We start from the raw sequence: 16900 nt of genomic DNA, 5'->3' as shown, positions 1-16900 counted from the left end.
CATTTGGATGTCGATCTAACTATGTTGTCAACGAACAAGATGAAATTAAACCAGGCTTATGTTATGCGATAACCCTTTTGAAGCTTGTTGAGTGATAACGACTTTGTGTTGTGTGATCGTTCTTACAAAACTTTTGATTGACATTACGGGTGTATTCGAGTCGAGTCGGATCGAGTATTATCAAGTTCGAAACTCGATTCGACTAAAATACTTGAGTTCGAAACTCGGCTTCAGTCTTAATTTTCAAGCTCGACCTCGAGCTCTATAAAGTAATAATACTTAAGAGCTCGACTAGATTCGATTAGAAACAAATAAAATTATATTAAATTGTAATAGAAATATGACTAAGCTCGTGCGTTCGATTCGAGTGGTTCTATAATATATAAACTAGATGTAAGATTCATATATTACATGAGTTAGTTAAAAAAAATATAAAAATCTAAATATTTAGGAACTTTAGATAAATAAGAAAATAAGAAAAATAATGAATTATCAAAATTGATTTTTTTTATCTTTTAAGTTTAAATAAATAAGCAAAATAAACTAATGAACTTTAATTTGAGAATTTTAAAATAAAAATGTAAGTTCATTAATGAAATTGATATTCATTTATTACTACATTTATTGTACTCCATCCGTCCCAAAATTATAGTCCATCTTTCCTTTTTGGTTTGTCCCAAAATAATAGTTCACTTCTAAAAATAAATAACATTTTTACCAAAATACCCCTCATGATTACTTAACCAACTAAGCATTTAATGGAACATTAAATGCAAAATAAGGACAAAACTGTCATTTTATTATATAAAGTTAAAGGTAATTAATGTTTTTCTTAATCTGTGTGTTTTTTGTCTGTGGACAATAATATTGGGACGGAGGGAGTAATTATTATACTAAAGTATTATCTGGAATTTTTTAAAATGGAAAAACCTATAAAATGATATGTGGAAAAGAAATTAATTCAAAATAACCATAAAATGACATTTGACAATTTGAATGAGAGTGTGACATATGACAAAAAAAATCTTTAATTTATTAGAGTAGATTTGAATAAAATAAAGGGTAAAAGTGTAATTATAACTATGATCGATTAAGCTCGCGTGTTTCACGAACCGAGTATTCCAATACTCGTGTTCAACTCAATAATTTACTCGAGTAGCTCGAATCGCCTTGAACCGAGCATTTTGTGATTCGGTGTAAAATATCTCACAAGTTGGCTCGACTAAGTTACATCTTAATTGACATACAAATTAGTAAGAGTGTGTTTGAAATTATTTTTCAAAACAATTTATTGACTTATTGGTTTTTCGAAAAGTCAATAAGTAAAAAAAATGTTTTCGCAAACTAAAATCACTTTTCAAAATAACTTTTTTATTAGCTTTAAAAAAATATGTAAAACTTGATTTTTTGAAACTTATTTTGAGTTTTTTTAACCATAATAAGTTCAAAATTGAGATTTTAAGCCAAACACCTTTTAACTTTATTGATTTATTAGATTTTATCAACAATTTTGGATTTAAAAAAAAAAATCTCAAACACCCTCTTGAATTGAGTTTATCTAGATGATTTATTATTGTTTTCTTTTAGTTTCTGTTAGTTGCGTGAGAACAAAAGCTATTTTGTTGTTGATGGTGTTGCTACAAGTTTAGGTTAATGATACAGTTTATGCTTATGGCATTTTTAGTCCTTATTTTGAGTCACTTTAGTCCCTATTTGATATGATAATTATATTTTTCATCCCTATATTATATATAATTTAGAACAATTATAGTTTTCATCTTTGTTTATACAATTGTTGCTTTTCAGGATAATGTTACCTTATTTCATATCTATATCCACAGCTAAACTCGACTATTATACCTAAATTTAGTATATTCGCATTTAATCGTATTCGATATATAATAAAACAATTTGTTTAGGTTATATCAACAATTTAAATCATTAATGATAGGCTAAACCAATAATATGTGTTCTTTGGTGTCGGGTTGTAATTTGTCTTCTAGTTTCAAGACAAACCAATATGACAAATGTGTTTATAGTAGATTTGATGATGCTGCTAGAGTTAGAGTGATCATTTGCTTGTATATAGATGACATGTTGATTTTTGGTATCGATAAGTTTTCCAAGAAATATTTGGGAGAGGCTGATGTAATTCTTGTAATAAGAATGAAAAAGATGAGCAAAGGTTTGGTAATGACTCAAAGTCATTATATTGAAAAAAAAATTCTCAAACGGTTTAATTTCATCGATTGTTCTCCTATGAGTACTCTTATGGATCCAAGTGTGAAACTAATGCCAAATAATGACGTTCCCATTTCACAATTGGAATACTCTAAGGCTATTGGTAGCTTGATGTATGCCATGACAAGTATCATACTCGATATTGCTTTTGCTATGGGCAAGTTGAGCAATAATCTAAGTGCTCAACATTGGCAAACAGTGAATAGAGTGTTTAAGTATTTCAAAGGAACCATGGATTATGGTTTGAGTTACTTGGGGAGTCCTTTGGTTTTAGAAGGTCATTCAGATGTAAGTTGGATAAACAACATGGAGGACCTTTCCTCAACTTCTAGTTGGGTATTCTTGCTTGGAGGAAATGTCATTTCTTGGGTTTCCAAGAAGCAATCGTGCATTACAAACTCAATAATGGAATATGAGTTTGTTGCGTTAGTAGCTGGTGTTAAAGAAGCGGAGTGGCTAAGGAATTTAGTTTATGAGATTCTTTGTGCTCTAAACCGATAACACTTATTTCTATAATTTGTGATAATGCAGCCGCTTTAGCTAAGGCATACAGTCAAATTTATAATTGCAAGTCTAAACACCTAGGTGTTAGACATAGTATGATTAGAGAACTAATCATGAACGGTGTGATTTCGGTTGAGTTTGTGAAATCGCAACAAAATTTGGCAGATCACTAGACTAAAGGTCTGACAAGAGACTTAGTGCACAAGTCTGTAATCGTTTCGATATTTTCATTATGAACTAGTTTGGTTTTGTTTTGATAAGGTTATGTTTGTTCAAGGGTTACACTAAAATGAGGGAGGTTTGTTGGTGATTTTAGTGTCACCATGTCATTTTATGTAATTTGAACTAACATGTGAGGTAAGGAGCTTCATAATTTGTACTCTAATATATGTACGGGTTTGTACGGAGTGCACGCATTTATAAGATCGAATTACAAGTCGGTTCGACAATAAGTCGGAGGTCCGTAGGCAACGCCCCTGGGTCCAGTGTTTCCAAAGGGGCAGCGCCCCTAGCGGGGTCCAATAGGTAGAGCCCCTGGCTGGGGTCCCCAAATCCTTATTAAATTCCAGATTTCCTAACTTGCTTCCAAAGCAACCCATGACGGCCAACCCTAAGAGACAAACCCTAATCTCGTTTATTATATAAATGACTCTTTTCTTTGAGAAGAGACACGAAAATCATTAGCTCTCTTTTCTTCAAATAAACACAGAATCCTTCTAGCAATTTGATTTATGATTTTTGTGCCTAAATTCGTAAGTGTCCTCTTGGATTATCCTAAGCTGAATTTCTTGCAACCCAGACATAAGGTAGAAATATCAGTTCAGAAAGTGTTCACACGATCCAAGGGAAATCCAGATCTTCAACATAAACCCTAATTCCTCCAACAATTCATTGGCTTTGGTTTTATTTTGGTGATCAAACAATACAAATCAAGATGACATGTTTGATGCATAATTGAGAAACAAGTTTTACACCAAATGACAATAATTATCGTATTGAGTTTGACGCCATAATTGACAAATCAACCATGTTTTCGGGTTTTAAATTCGTTCGTCTTAATTTTTTTGGGTTTGAGCAACTCATAAATCAAGGTGAAAAAGAAGCGAATAAAGGAAAAAAGATGATCGCAATGCAAAAAGTTTTTGCGTAACGATGAATCAAGCTTTTTTATAGTATTTTTTCCATGAGCTCGAATAGTTATGAGAATCTACCTCTACCTCTCTAATAAACAAATCCTAATTTTGCCACATGCCACTTTTCTACATATTTATTTTGCCACGTGGCATTATATTATCTTTCCTGCTTTTTATTTTCCTGCTCTTTGGATTAGTATCCCTAATCGTGGAATTTATCTTCTTTCTCCTTAATCTTGCATATCTTATATCTTGCTTCCTAAATAAATCACATAATTTTAGCCAAGTATATCGATGTTTCAAATTAAGGCGATATATCAGCAACAAAATCTGGGATTTTATGAAACTTGGAAACAACTATAAACTCTCCCCTAACCTATCTCGCATAACGCTCTCAAATATAACCCTTATTAATGACTAGCTTTTTATGTTTACTAGATGGTATTCGAAAACTAACATTTTGATGCCTATATCTATCTATTCACAGTCGGAGATGAATATAAGTACCTACATCTTGATGTATGTTGAATCGGTAAACAAAGAACAATTTCTCTGACTATACGATAGGATTTCTTTGTTTTTACTTATGATTTGATTTTTTTAGAAGGGTGGTTTCTTAGGGTTATCACCGAACGATGGTGGCTAAAAGAGGTTAAAATCAGAAACGTGTTCAAAGGTAATAGCCTGCTCTTTGTACCGGAGGTTTTAATTTCTTTTTATTTTGATTTTTCATTTGTTTTATTTTCTGATTTCATCTATGGCATTTGCAAAAAAAAAAAAAAAAAAAAAAAAAAAAAACCATCCATTTTTTCTTGAGTTTGTCTTTATATCAGTAATCAGTTGTTTTTTAGGTTATTACATAAAAACACTCCCTTTTTCCTTTCAGTTACTTCCTATTCTGAAAACAAACATTGATAAGTTGTGTGTCGTAACACAAACGACATTGATTATATGTGTTTTAATTATCCCCGCCAACTGTTTGTTAAAATGCTTTAATGATGGAAGTTTGGAAAATCTAGCTCTAATAGCCATAAAATGTTCATTTATTGGCATTCAGATTATTAATTTAGCTCTAATTCTTGATAGAGAATACCTTATTATCTCATGGATATTTTCTTTTTTCAGGAAGCCAGTTATATTAGGGAGTGAATCAACACCTTCTTATGAAGAAGTTGATCATTTATAATCAGTTTTATCTATAGGATTCACTTAATCGGTATGAGGAAAATTTGATTTTTTTTTTTGGTTTAATGATGTTTATATAAATTCATAGAAGATGATATAAGAAAAGCGATAACCATGAAAGGAGTTTGACTATTGGGTAGAATGATCTTTTACTTATTGGAGTTAAGTGATTATGAAGTAGGCAACAACAACAACAGGTTGAATAAAATGGTTTATTGTTCTTATATGTATAATACTTTTCAATTATTATGTTTTTGTCAAATATATAAATCAAAATTTAATGCTGGATTTTTGTAGCATGTTCCTAAATCAATGGTTAAATACCTTATTTAGATGAAGCAAGTTTAAGTCCTCAAAGGCTACTCGACATGTATTAGTACTCGACATGTATTAGTTTCTTTTTATAATATTTCTGTAACAAAATGCTTAATCCATTTTTATTTATTTATTGCATATTTTTATTATTTTTAGAGTAAGTACCATATTTGGCCCCTTGAACATATTTGATTATTTCAATTTTCGTCCAAAAAAGCTTTTTGCAGTTTTTCAGTCCTTATTTTGGGGCATTTATAACGTTTTTGGTCAGTATAAAATAACCGTAATACTTTTTATTTTATTTTATTTTATTTTTTAAAATCATTATTATATTAGTTTTGTGGTCATTGTCTTGCCTTTTCATGCATTTAACTCTTTCGTATAATACCTAATTTTTATTTTATTTTTCATATAACAATTACATTTTTATGATTGATTGTGTTTGTTTTGTAGTCTATTCAATTTTACATTTCATTATAGAACAACATCATTTTTTTTTATTAATCTATACAACGTGATTGTATTTACATATTACTTTGAACCGGTCATTATAAAATTACAAAGTTACATATTAATTTGAATCGGTCATTATAAAATTACAAATTATAGACAATGATCTAATTTTGTAAATAATAGTTGTTTGAAAATCATCAAGTAATGATTATGTTTTTAAAGTATTAATATTATCTTTAATTTGTTAACCGTGGTTTCCACGAGTTATAACCTAGTTAATAATATTTTAATTTGCCTGTAGATATTGGAAGTGCTCTTGAAGAGATTATATCAATAGTCAACTAGAAAAGCTTGCAGTGTTTACATTTTTTGAGAAAGAATGTTAATGAATCGTTGATAGAGGGAGCAATTTTTGCCCCATTAGTAATAATAATAATAATTATTATGTATACAAGTGACAATACTTGTTGTTATACTGAACCATGTTTATTTAATCGCAACAACAATTTTCATTAAATAATAAAAAAAAACTTCTCAAACAAACAAAATCCTCAAGTTATAAAACTGTATGTGAATTGTTGAATATCATATTAAATAGACATATGTATTGAATTATATTAGGAAAACATATGATAGACATATGTATTGAACTATATTAGGAAAACTTATGATAGACATATAAGAATACCGACAAATAACATTTGATGGTTTATCAAGAGAAAAACATTATAAACCAACTAAATATTTCTTACCCTATCAATATGGTTAATGAAAAACTAGCCAACTTGAAAATTCCATTAAATTTCCAAGAAGATGAATTACGTTATTTTGTATTTGGATATCCACACAATGCTCATTTTTTCTCCAAGAATAATATTATTCCATATTATTAAACAAGGTAATGATTACTTTCAATTAATTTTTTAAGTTAATTTTCTAGGACGAGATTATATATATATATATATATATATATATATATATATATATATATATATATATATATATATATATATATATATATATATATATATACTAGGATTAAATGTGAATCACACAAGTATTGTGTAAATGTATGACTAAATTTTAGCAATTAGATTAAAAAAAATAAAGGAATGTTATACGAGGATATATATTATTAACATGGAATATCATTCATTATATAGTTACAGTTAATTAATTATAAGTGCAAACATGATAATTTATTAAGAAAAATAAATAAAAGTAACTACATTCTAGGTAAATAAGTCAAATGAATTAATAAAAAAATAAAACAAATAAGTATTTAAATAAACATTTTTGTAAATTAAACAGGTTATAAGAAAAATAAACAATTTAAATGTACTTATTTATCTAAATTTTAAATCACCGGTTATTAGAAACGTTCTTAAAGAATATTTAGATATTGATTTTTGTTAATGATTAAGAATCGATTTTTATAGTTAAATAAACATTTTTTTAGAATGATTAAGAATCAAATTTTTTTGTTAAATAAACATTTTTGAGATGATAAAGTATCAATTTTGTTAGTTGAAGCTAGATGTTTATTGACGAGAATTGTTAAGAATGACATTCTCCTAAAACATTCTTGAAAAATTAAAATTCATGCTTTAAGAATAAAAGTTATTTTTTTAAGAATGGATGAATTGGTAAATGTATTTGAACCACTAAACCTTTATTTTTAAGAGAAAAAGAAGTAAATACATAACTAGACATGTATGTTTTTATTCTTAAAAACCAAATACGTTCTGAAAAATAATGCATTGTGTGTAAAAAACAACAAAATTAAACAAAAAAAACAATATATTGTGATGCATTCTAAATGAATAAGATTGAAGAAGATATTCTTCAAGAATAATTTAACATTTTTTACTGAAAAAAAATGATATTCTTACATAATTTGGAAAATATAAAATATGTCAAATTTTCTTTTAACATTATTGACTAAAAAAACATCGCCACCATTCGTTTCTTTTGATGCAGGCATTGTCATCATCTTCCTAACATCACCCACCGTCATCTCGATTTGAACCAGCCACTAATCATATTTATTTCTAGAATCAAACTGCAATTTCAATTCAGAAGAGTTGGCCATCGGAGTGGATTACCAGAATGGCAACATGGAGGCTCGTTAGGGTTCAAGAGGACATACGAGAGAGAGAGAGAGAGAGAGAGAGAGAGAGAGAGAGAGAGAGAGAGAGAGAGAGAGAGAGAGTCTATTTAAAATTAATTAGCCTGAAATTTAGGAAGATAAATTATCTATACCAAAACTACCCCTAGATAATTAATTAAAAAGTAAAAAGAAAAAAAATAATTAATGACTTGTCCGGAATTAGCTATACATTTATACTTGTTGGTTTACAAATGATCCTATATTTTTATAATACTTGCGTTAATACATCTAATGTGGTTTAAAAGAATGATTTTTATGATGAATTAATTACAATTAACAACTTATTATTTAATAATTGTTATAATATATATTTTATATAATCATTTGATATTTATTGCAGGACATATTAGTATGTCTATGGATCACACTATAAGGCCAGACGGAGCGGGTGCGGGGAAAGGAAGCGGGACGTTTCCCGCCCGGCGGAACACCACACCGTCGGTGCGGGGAAGGTGGGTGCGGGAAACGGAGAGGGGAGCCTCTCCCGCTCTCTCTCTCTCTCTCTCTCTCTCTCTCTCTCTCTCTTGCTGTGATTGGCCGACATTTTTAATTTTTTTTTGAAAAACTACCGTTGAATAACGGTAAAAAGTTTTTTTTTTTTTTTTTTTTTTTTTTTTTTTTTTTTGGTGGCTGTTAACGGCTACTTTCTTTTTATTTCTTTTTATTTTTTTAATCCTTTTACCACTACTATAAATATATACATATAACTTAAAAACATCACACTATTCTCTATTCTCTCTACTTTATATCAAAAAAAAAAAAAGAATCCCGACAAGCAAACCCCAAGTTACGATCGATGGAAAAAAAGCCATGGTTCGAGTATAAACATCCTTCCTCACAATATTTTTGCTATCGATTCATCCCCGCAAGGAGTTTACCGCCCCTAACTCGATGCTCCCATTCAATTCCCACTAAAATTTCAATACCAAAATATTGGCCAATATTACCCTATGCAAGTTCCAAATGTTCCGTCGCAAATGTTTTCAAACTTTGTTGTGTTTCCGGATCAATAATCGCCAAAACAACCTCAACCCCAAACTCAAACTGAAACTCAAACCCAAACCTAACACCACCAACAACTTGTCGATGAATCGGATGACGCGGAAGAAGAAGACATGGTTCCCGAAACTCAACCAACACCAGCACCACAAAGACGTAAAGGAAAAAAACAAGTGCGCAAGGGTGTCGCACAACCGAGAAGACAAAAGCCAACACTATGGGTTCCACACGAAGTGCTAGTTTTGGTCAAAGCTTGGGTTGATATTTTTGAAGATTTGATTCAGGGAAACGCACAACCGGGAGAACATTTTCGGTTTCGTATTTTAGAACGATTTCGAGAGGAGCTAGGAAAATGTGACGACTACCGTACGAAACATCAACTTAACTCGAAGTTTCGAGAAATAGCAAAGGGGGTTTCAAAAATTAACGGCTTGTACAACAACCTAAAAACCCAACGAAAAAGCAGCCAAGACGACGAAGAAATACTTCAAGAAGCGTTGCAGTTTTACCTTGAGGAAGTCGGAAAACCATTCAAGTGGCACGATTGTTAGAAATTATTGGTCCAAAGTCCTAGGTGGAAAAAATACGAGCGGGATTTTATTTTTGGAGTCCAACAATCAAAGCGAACGAAAACGGGCTCTACTGGTTACATAACCTCCTCTGATGCTCGGATCGGTCTAGATTTAAATTAGGACGACGAACTCGAGCTAGAAGAAATTGAACGCCCAATGGGTAGGGACAAAGCGAAGAGAAAAGGAAAAGGGACTTCTTCGAGTGCATCTGATTTCAACGTGGACATTGACGAAATGCGGAAGATAACATCGTCGGTTGATCGATATAATCAAAATTTCTCCGAACGTTTGGATTTCAACAAAGAAAAAGAAGAAACAAGGAAAAAGGAGCGGATAGAGAGACAAGAAATGGAAGACATGAAGTTTTTGATGGAAAAAGTCGATCATCTCTCGGGACCGGCTCTCGAGCTCGTAATGAAGAAGAGGGAAAAAATTCTGAAAAAATATTTTCCGTAGGTCGTTGGTGGTTTGTTTGATTTTTAGTTTATGTGTGTGTGTGTGTGTTTTTTTTTTTTTTTTTTAATTTTCTACTTTTTTATATTTTTGGTTTAATGTAAGTTTTATTTTAATTAATGAAACACTTTTTATTTCTAATTAAATTTTATGTTTAATATTAATTTAAAAATTATAATTCATAACAAAAAAATTAATTTTATTTAAAAAAAAAAATAAGTGAGGGAAGGGTTTCCCACCCACTCCTTGGCTTTTAGGTGAGGGAAAAGAGATTGAGGGAAAGAGGGGTATGACCCACCAAAAGTGAGGGAAGCTTCCCTCTCACTCCTTCCAGTCTAAGAAACGAAGCCTTTAGCGGCGACACAATTACCGACGACATAAGCTTTTAGCGGCGACTCTACCATTTGTCGCTAGTAAATATCTTCGTCGCCGGTAATTGTGTTGCCGCTAAAGACTTCCTACCCGAATTCGCGTTTTCCACCTCCGATAAATCTCAGTCGTTCGATCAAGTATCAAATCCAACGGTTGGGGCCTCTTATCCACACCTACTAATACCGGTGACATTTGTGTCGCCGCTAAAAGTGACATTTGTGTCGCCGCTAAAAGTCTAAATAGTCGCCGCTAATAGTGGTCTAAAAAATGACGCGGTACCCTTCCCTTCAGATTGTCATCCGCTGTTGATTCGTGTCACCGGTAAAGCCCAAGGTGTCGCCGCTAAAAAGAGTCGCCGAACCACTTGGGTTGTGGTGACTTGGTAAGACATGTGGAACATATGGTGGATAACCTATTGACCCATGTTCAAATCCTGACACTACTAAGCCCTTGTGGCCATGGAGGTTCGTCTGCAGTGACTCCAGGGCATGAGGCAAAAGTCTCATGTTTGTAGCGGGGGATTAGTCGGTGCGCAAAAGTTGGCCCGTATACCCTCGTTAGGGAAGTTTCCTTTCCAAAAAAAAAAGTCGCCGCTAAAGAGTATCGCAGATAAAAAAAGCGCATGCAGTTTGCTCTTCTGCTTCCATTTTGCATCTGTTAGTTACATTGCTACAGTATTTAAAAAATGTTTTTCTAGAAGTTTCTAATTCCTTCATAATTTTCGAACTTCCAATAGATTTTCACGCATTCAAGCTTATAAACCTTGTTGAGTTTGGTCTTTCTATTAATGTGAGACTCAGTCTTACGTTTATCTCTTTTTGCTAAATTTTTTCTCAAATACCATTCTTTGAGTATTGATATTCCATTCAAATATACTCCACTTTGAACATATAATATATCATTCGAAGTTTTCATGGAGTAGAACACAAACCCACTTAGAATTATATATATATATATATATATATATATATATATATATATATATATATATATATATATATATATATATATATATATATATATATATATCCAAAGTTAGTAAAAATATAAATATTTATACTAAATTTTCCAACATTATTGAAGTGTGTGAAATTTCTGTAAGATTTGTATAAATGTTTGTTTCTAGTTGAGTGCCAATCAATGTGCGTTACAATTTTATTTTCGAATTGGTGATTAATATTCTGAAGCGTCATCGTATATTCACATGGGCGAATAAAGAGAAAATAGAAATCGAAGACGAGTAAAACTCATGTGGACAGTGAGAATATGTTTTATGGAGAACACGTCCCTTTCATGCTTATAACTCATTTTAGTAGCAGAGCACATGATAATCGCATTTCATGTTAGACATGACTTATTAACATTTTTCATGTGTCTACTGTGCAAACATAGAAATTTGGAATTATCAAATTTATATTTTACACCCGTATTGTTTTAATGGTTTCTAAACTATTTTTTTATTATTATTTAAAGAACTTGTCTCTAGTGTTTTAACTTTTAAGACGTCTATGCATAGATGTTAACATCCAGACAAAATTATAATTAATTATTTAGAGCTTGAGTATCAACTTTGTAATAAGTTTATTTATTTTATTATTTACGGGCACACTCAGAAAATGTAAATTCTAATGTCTGGCAACGATGTTGCGACCTACTCTTTACCCTTTCTTGAAAATAGGGGTGTGATAAAAACCAAAACTAAATAATCAAACCGAATCAAATAATGTTTGGTTTATTTGATTTTGCTTATTTTATTTGGTTAACTGAATAAGAATATCTTATTTTGTTTGATTTTTGGTTAATTTTTCATTGTTTTAGTTAGAAAATAACCAAAGAAATATATATATATATATATATATATATATATATATATATATATATATATATCTTTGGTTACATATGTTTTTATAAATTAATATTTAATTATTAATATTAACCATAATAAATTTATAATTGTTTTATATTTTGTATTAAAAAGAAAAACAAATTAACCAAATACTAAGTAACTTTTGGTTATTTCTATCATCTTTAATACATCATGAATGATTGCGTAGCACATGTTATATATTAGTATATTTTCTATACATGGTAATTAGTAAGTTTTTTCTTTTAGTTTAAATTTCATTTTTAAGTGCAAAATCTAGTTTAACCAGTAAACCGTACCGAATAAATCGAAACCAGTTAAACCGAACCTTATTTGGTTTAGTTATGGTTGGATTTACAATATAAAAAAACAATAAAATCGAACCGATTTAACCAAAAAACGAAAACCGAACCGAATAACACCCTTAATGGAAGCCCCTTAGATTTGAATTTGAGACCTCCCAAAAGAGAGCCGATTTTATGGCAAGGAGGAATTACAAAAAAAAAAAATTAAAATAAAATAGTAATAATAACAACAAATTACCAACGAGTATTTAAATTTTAAATTAACTTTGAAGGTGAATTGTAGAAGAAAATTAGATTATACTCAACGGAAAATAGCATAGAAATCATTAAATTTATATTAAAATTCTAATTTAACACTGTGTGTTTTTGTCTCAAATTTAACACTATGTTTTTAATTTGTTACAATTCTAACCACTTAAGTGGTCAAATTGGTTGTGTGATTAGGTGGCATGATGATGTGCCGATTTTAACGTCGTGACATGCTGACGTGACAAGCTGGTGTGTCAAAAGTGATTTTTTTTCCACAAAAGACACTAAATTTTTACTTTTTTCAATTTTAACACTAAATTTTATTTTTTTTTATTTTAATTTTGACACTATATTTTTTGTTCAAAGTCGAACATAATATTTTTTCAATTTTGTTCAATGTTGACAATTTTTCATTTGAAATTGTATAAATATTTTTATTACATTTTAAACCATATAAATACATTTTTTTTCATTTAAAAACCACATTTTTGTATAAATACAAGTTTTTTTTACATTCAAAAATATTTATGATAAATAAATGTCGTCATTATTACATCTATTTTAGTATTTTCATTAAATTTTTATATTTTGTTCTATATTTCCCACATCTTCTTCAATACTTCAAAATAACATTAGATGTGGGATCAATATATACCAAACATAATTATTTAATTGTAAATAATAATACGTCTAAATTGTAAAACAAATTGTAACATCCATAAAAAAATCAATCCAATTTAAAACTTTTTAAATATCCAAAATACCATTAATTATTACAAAGTGTTTACAAAATAGTTTAAGCATCAGAGTTCCCAGAAATCGAAATCATAAATCGAGGAAGTCTATGGTTACGCCTTCGCCTTCTTGCGGTCATCCGCTGCACCTGAAACAATAATCGAGAATGTAAGCTTGAAGGCTTAGCGAGTTACCCCCAAAATACTCATACACACAACAATACACATACAATAACAAACAACATACAATGGGTCAATCAACCACCGGGTTGAAATACCTTGGGCCCCTCGACTATCGGGTTGGAATGCCTACATACTACGAGTCCAATCATCCTCAGGATGGAATACTCTCGGCCCACAACCATCGGGTTGGAATGCCCACACACAATACATATATATTAGATATTATAGGTCTAATCATCCATCGGGATGGAATACCCCAGACCCCTCAACCATCGGGTTGGAATGCCAACATACTATGGGTCCAATCAACCATCGGGTTGGAATGCCCACATACTATGAGTCCAATCATCCTCTGGATGGAATACTCTCGGCCCACAATCATCGGGTTGGAATGCCCACATACTACAAGTCCAATCATCCTCGAGATGGAATACTCTCAACCCACAACCATCGGGTTGGAATGCCCCCATAACCAATCAAATATGTGCACCTATATCAGACAATCATATAACAGTCTATAAACACAACATACTAGGGTCCTATCATCTTCGGGATGGAATACCCTCAACTATCAATCAATCATGTGCACATATAATAGGTAATATCCTACCAGCATACAGACAGTCAGACCAAACTATAGGTCACTAAGAATAACCATATCTGATCTACCAGGATACCGATCTAACAGATCATACTAGCATATAACCATCCTATCTACCAGGATATCGAGCTAACATATCACAACAGTAACAATCCCAAATAACAAATCAAAGGGCCGACCTTGGTGCCTTAGACCCTTGAGTACAGTGAGGATAACTCACCTCGCAATGTCAGATCCGAACTGAAGAATCACTTTCCCGAATCACCGTCCCGCCAAGAATCCTAAACTATCCAAAATAATAAATGCTAAGTCAACATATGGGCTATCAATCTTGACTAAGGGATCCATACAGTCTAGTTTGCATTTTCTTTAGTTTGGGCCAAGGCCCAATACCAAATCCATGGTCCACAAGTCCACATATGCATGACCCATTATTGGCCCAATTTACCAAATTAGGCCCAACTCCCTAATTGGTCCTCATTCCAAGATCCATATTCAAAACTGGCCCAAAACACCATATACATAAAGTCCAACAAAGGCCCAAATCCAACTAGTCCATAAACAGCCCAAATCCCGAAGCCCAAATGACAAAACCCAACAGAGGACGTACGTTGGGCGTACTCCTCTGGTACGCTGCACGTACTCTGCCTTATGTTGACCACCATTGGGGTGGTTGACCCAGTACGCTGGGCGTACTGGATTTACGCGGGGCGTATGCGAGCTGTTCTTAAAACTCTAATAAGTGCTTAATGGCTTAAGCACTTAAGCCCAAATTTCAAATCCATCAACCAAATGTGCCTTAGAACCATAAAGTCTTGAACTTTATCACTTTGGATGTCCATAAAATTCTTAATACATGGTCTTAATCCATTAAGACCATTCTACTACATGAATGGGACACCTTCAGCCATTGGGACATCATTTTTATCACTTAGAACCCTTCCTAGATTCTGAAAGGACAACTCATTTCGTCCAAATCATAACATGCACTAACTTGAGGACTTTTGGGACAAGAATGGTTCCATAAAGCTAGAATGGCTAGATCTATGTCATTCAAGCATAAAGTTTGGAGCTTTTTACCTTCTGGAGCTTCTAGGGCACCAACAAACTTCAGATCTACAAGCTTGATCTTCTTCTCCAACTCTTTGATGCAACACCTTCTTCTCAACACACTCAAAATACACTCTATAAGCTCACACACTCAAGGAAATGATTAAGGCTTGGGGAAAACGGCTCTAAACAGTGGAGGCTGAGGTAAGGGATGGTTATGAGCTCATAAGGTTGTTTATATAGAACTCAAACCCTAAATATTAGGGTTTCCTTCCGTCTTTAGTACGCACAACATACAAAAGTGTACACCCAGCGTACTAGGGCGCGCCTAGTACGCTCAATGTACCCTTATGTACGCGCATCGTACTCCTCCTGGTCCCAAAACTGTTACTTAGCCCTTAGGCTTTTCATGGCTTTACCATTCCATCCCCAGGGATTATAAATGACAAGTCCTAGGATGTTACAACTCTCCCCCACTTAAACTAGGTTTCGTCCTCGAAGCCTGTTGCAGCGATCAATTCAGGATAATGCTCCCACATCTTAGACTCCGCTCCCAAGTCTACTCGGATCCTTTTTGATGCTTCCACTGGTCTCCCTACATAGTTCAAGTGCTCTCTGACCTGAACATTACCCAGCGATACAACTGCCTACTAATCCAATATGCGCCTTTGCAGCTGCCAGACGTGAAAAGCGATGTGAATTCTAACTGAACCTTTTCAAAAGGTCTAACCTACATGCCACTTTGCCAACCTGACAAAAATCCTGATGATCCAAAGTATTGGAAACCCAACTTTCCCTTTTCCTGAAGCAAACCCTTTGTGCTGACAGGATAATGCGTCCTCCAGACGTGCCTACAATGGGTCCAGTCATCCTTAGTATGGAATACCCTCGTATCCCACACATGTTTGGCCCAATCAACCCTTGGGTTGGAATACCAAACATATCAAGTCCAATCAATCATAGGGTCCGGTCATCCTTAGGATGGAATACCCTAGATTGGAATACCTCTAAGAACATAACTCGGGTCTACTCATAACTTGAGATCCAAGGATCTATCCTTGCGTCTCATCCACAATCCTCTGATTCGTCACAACCGAGTACAACTCCCCCGAATCTCAACAAAACATCCATTCCGAACGTGCACCTACAAGGGACATAACTAACACAATCTCTATGACCACATCCTATGACTGGAATACCCTTACATGGTCCTCAGCATAGGTCTGGATTGCTTCTGAGCCTACAACATGAGTCTGGTATGCCCTCTCCTGCCCTCAGCTCATGACTAGAATGCTCTCGATAACATATCGACACCGTTGTCGTCACTTTAGTTGCCCAACACTCCATCCTGGAGATACTCACCTCCTCCATTGCCTAAGGAGGCCTAATCAATGTCTTTCACAACATCAACAAGTGCCACAATGCTGAAACCTCACCTTATACTATCCACTTGTAGAACAAGTTTCTACCCCATAACACATATATACTCAGAACCTGATCATATAACTAAAAAAACC

The 16900-nt window shown here is 32.7% G+C and overlaps 1 protein-coding gene across 1 annotated transcript; it reads left to right on the top strand.

Annotated features, from left to right (window-relative positions):
• The first annotated feature begins 1965 nt into the window (after positions 1-1965).
• Positions 1966-2742, top strand: LOC145066835 (secreted RxLR effector protein 161-like). The gene has a single exon (XM_079014094.1). The coding sequence runs from the start codon at positions 1966-1968 to the stop codon at positions 2740-2742; it is 777 nt and encodes a 258-aa protein (XP_078870220.1).
• Positions 2743-16900: the final 14158 nt, after the last annotated feature.

This window comes from Lactuca serriola, chromosome 8 (assembly GCF_051521515.1).
Source record: "Lactuca serriola cultivar US96UC23 chromosome 8, Lser_US96UC23_V15, whole genome shotgun sequence".
Taxonomy (NCBI): Eukaryota; Viridiplantae; Streptophyta; class Magnoliopsida; order Asterales; family Asteraceae; genus Lactuca; species Lactuca serriola.
The sequence above is the reverse complement of the archived record's forward strand: the minus strand, read 5'-3'. Positions and strand labels throughout refer to the sequence as shown.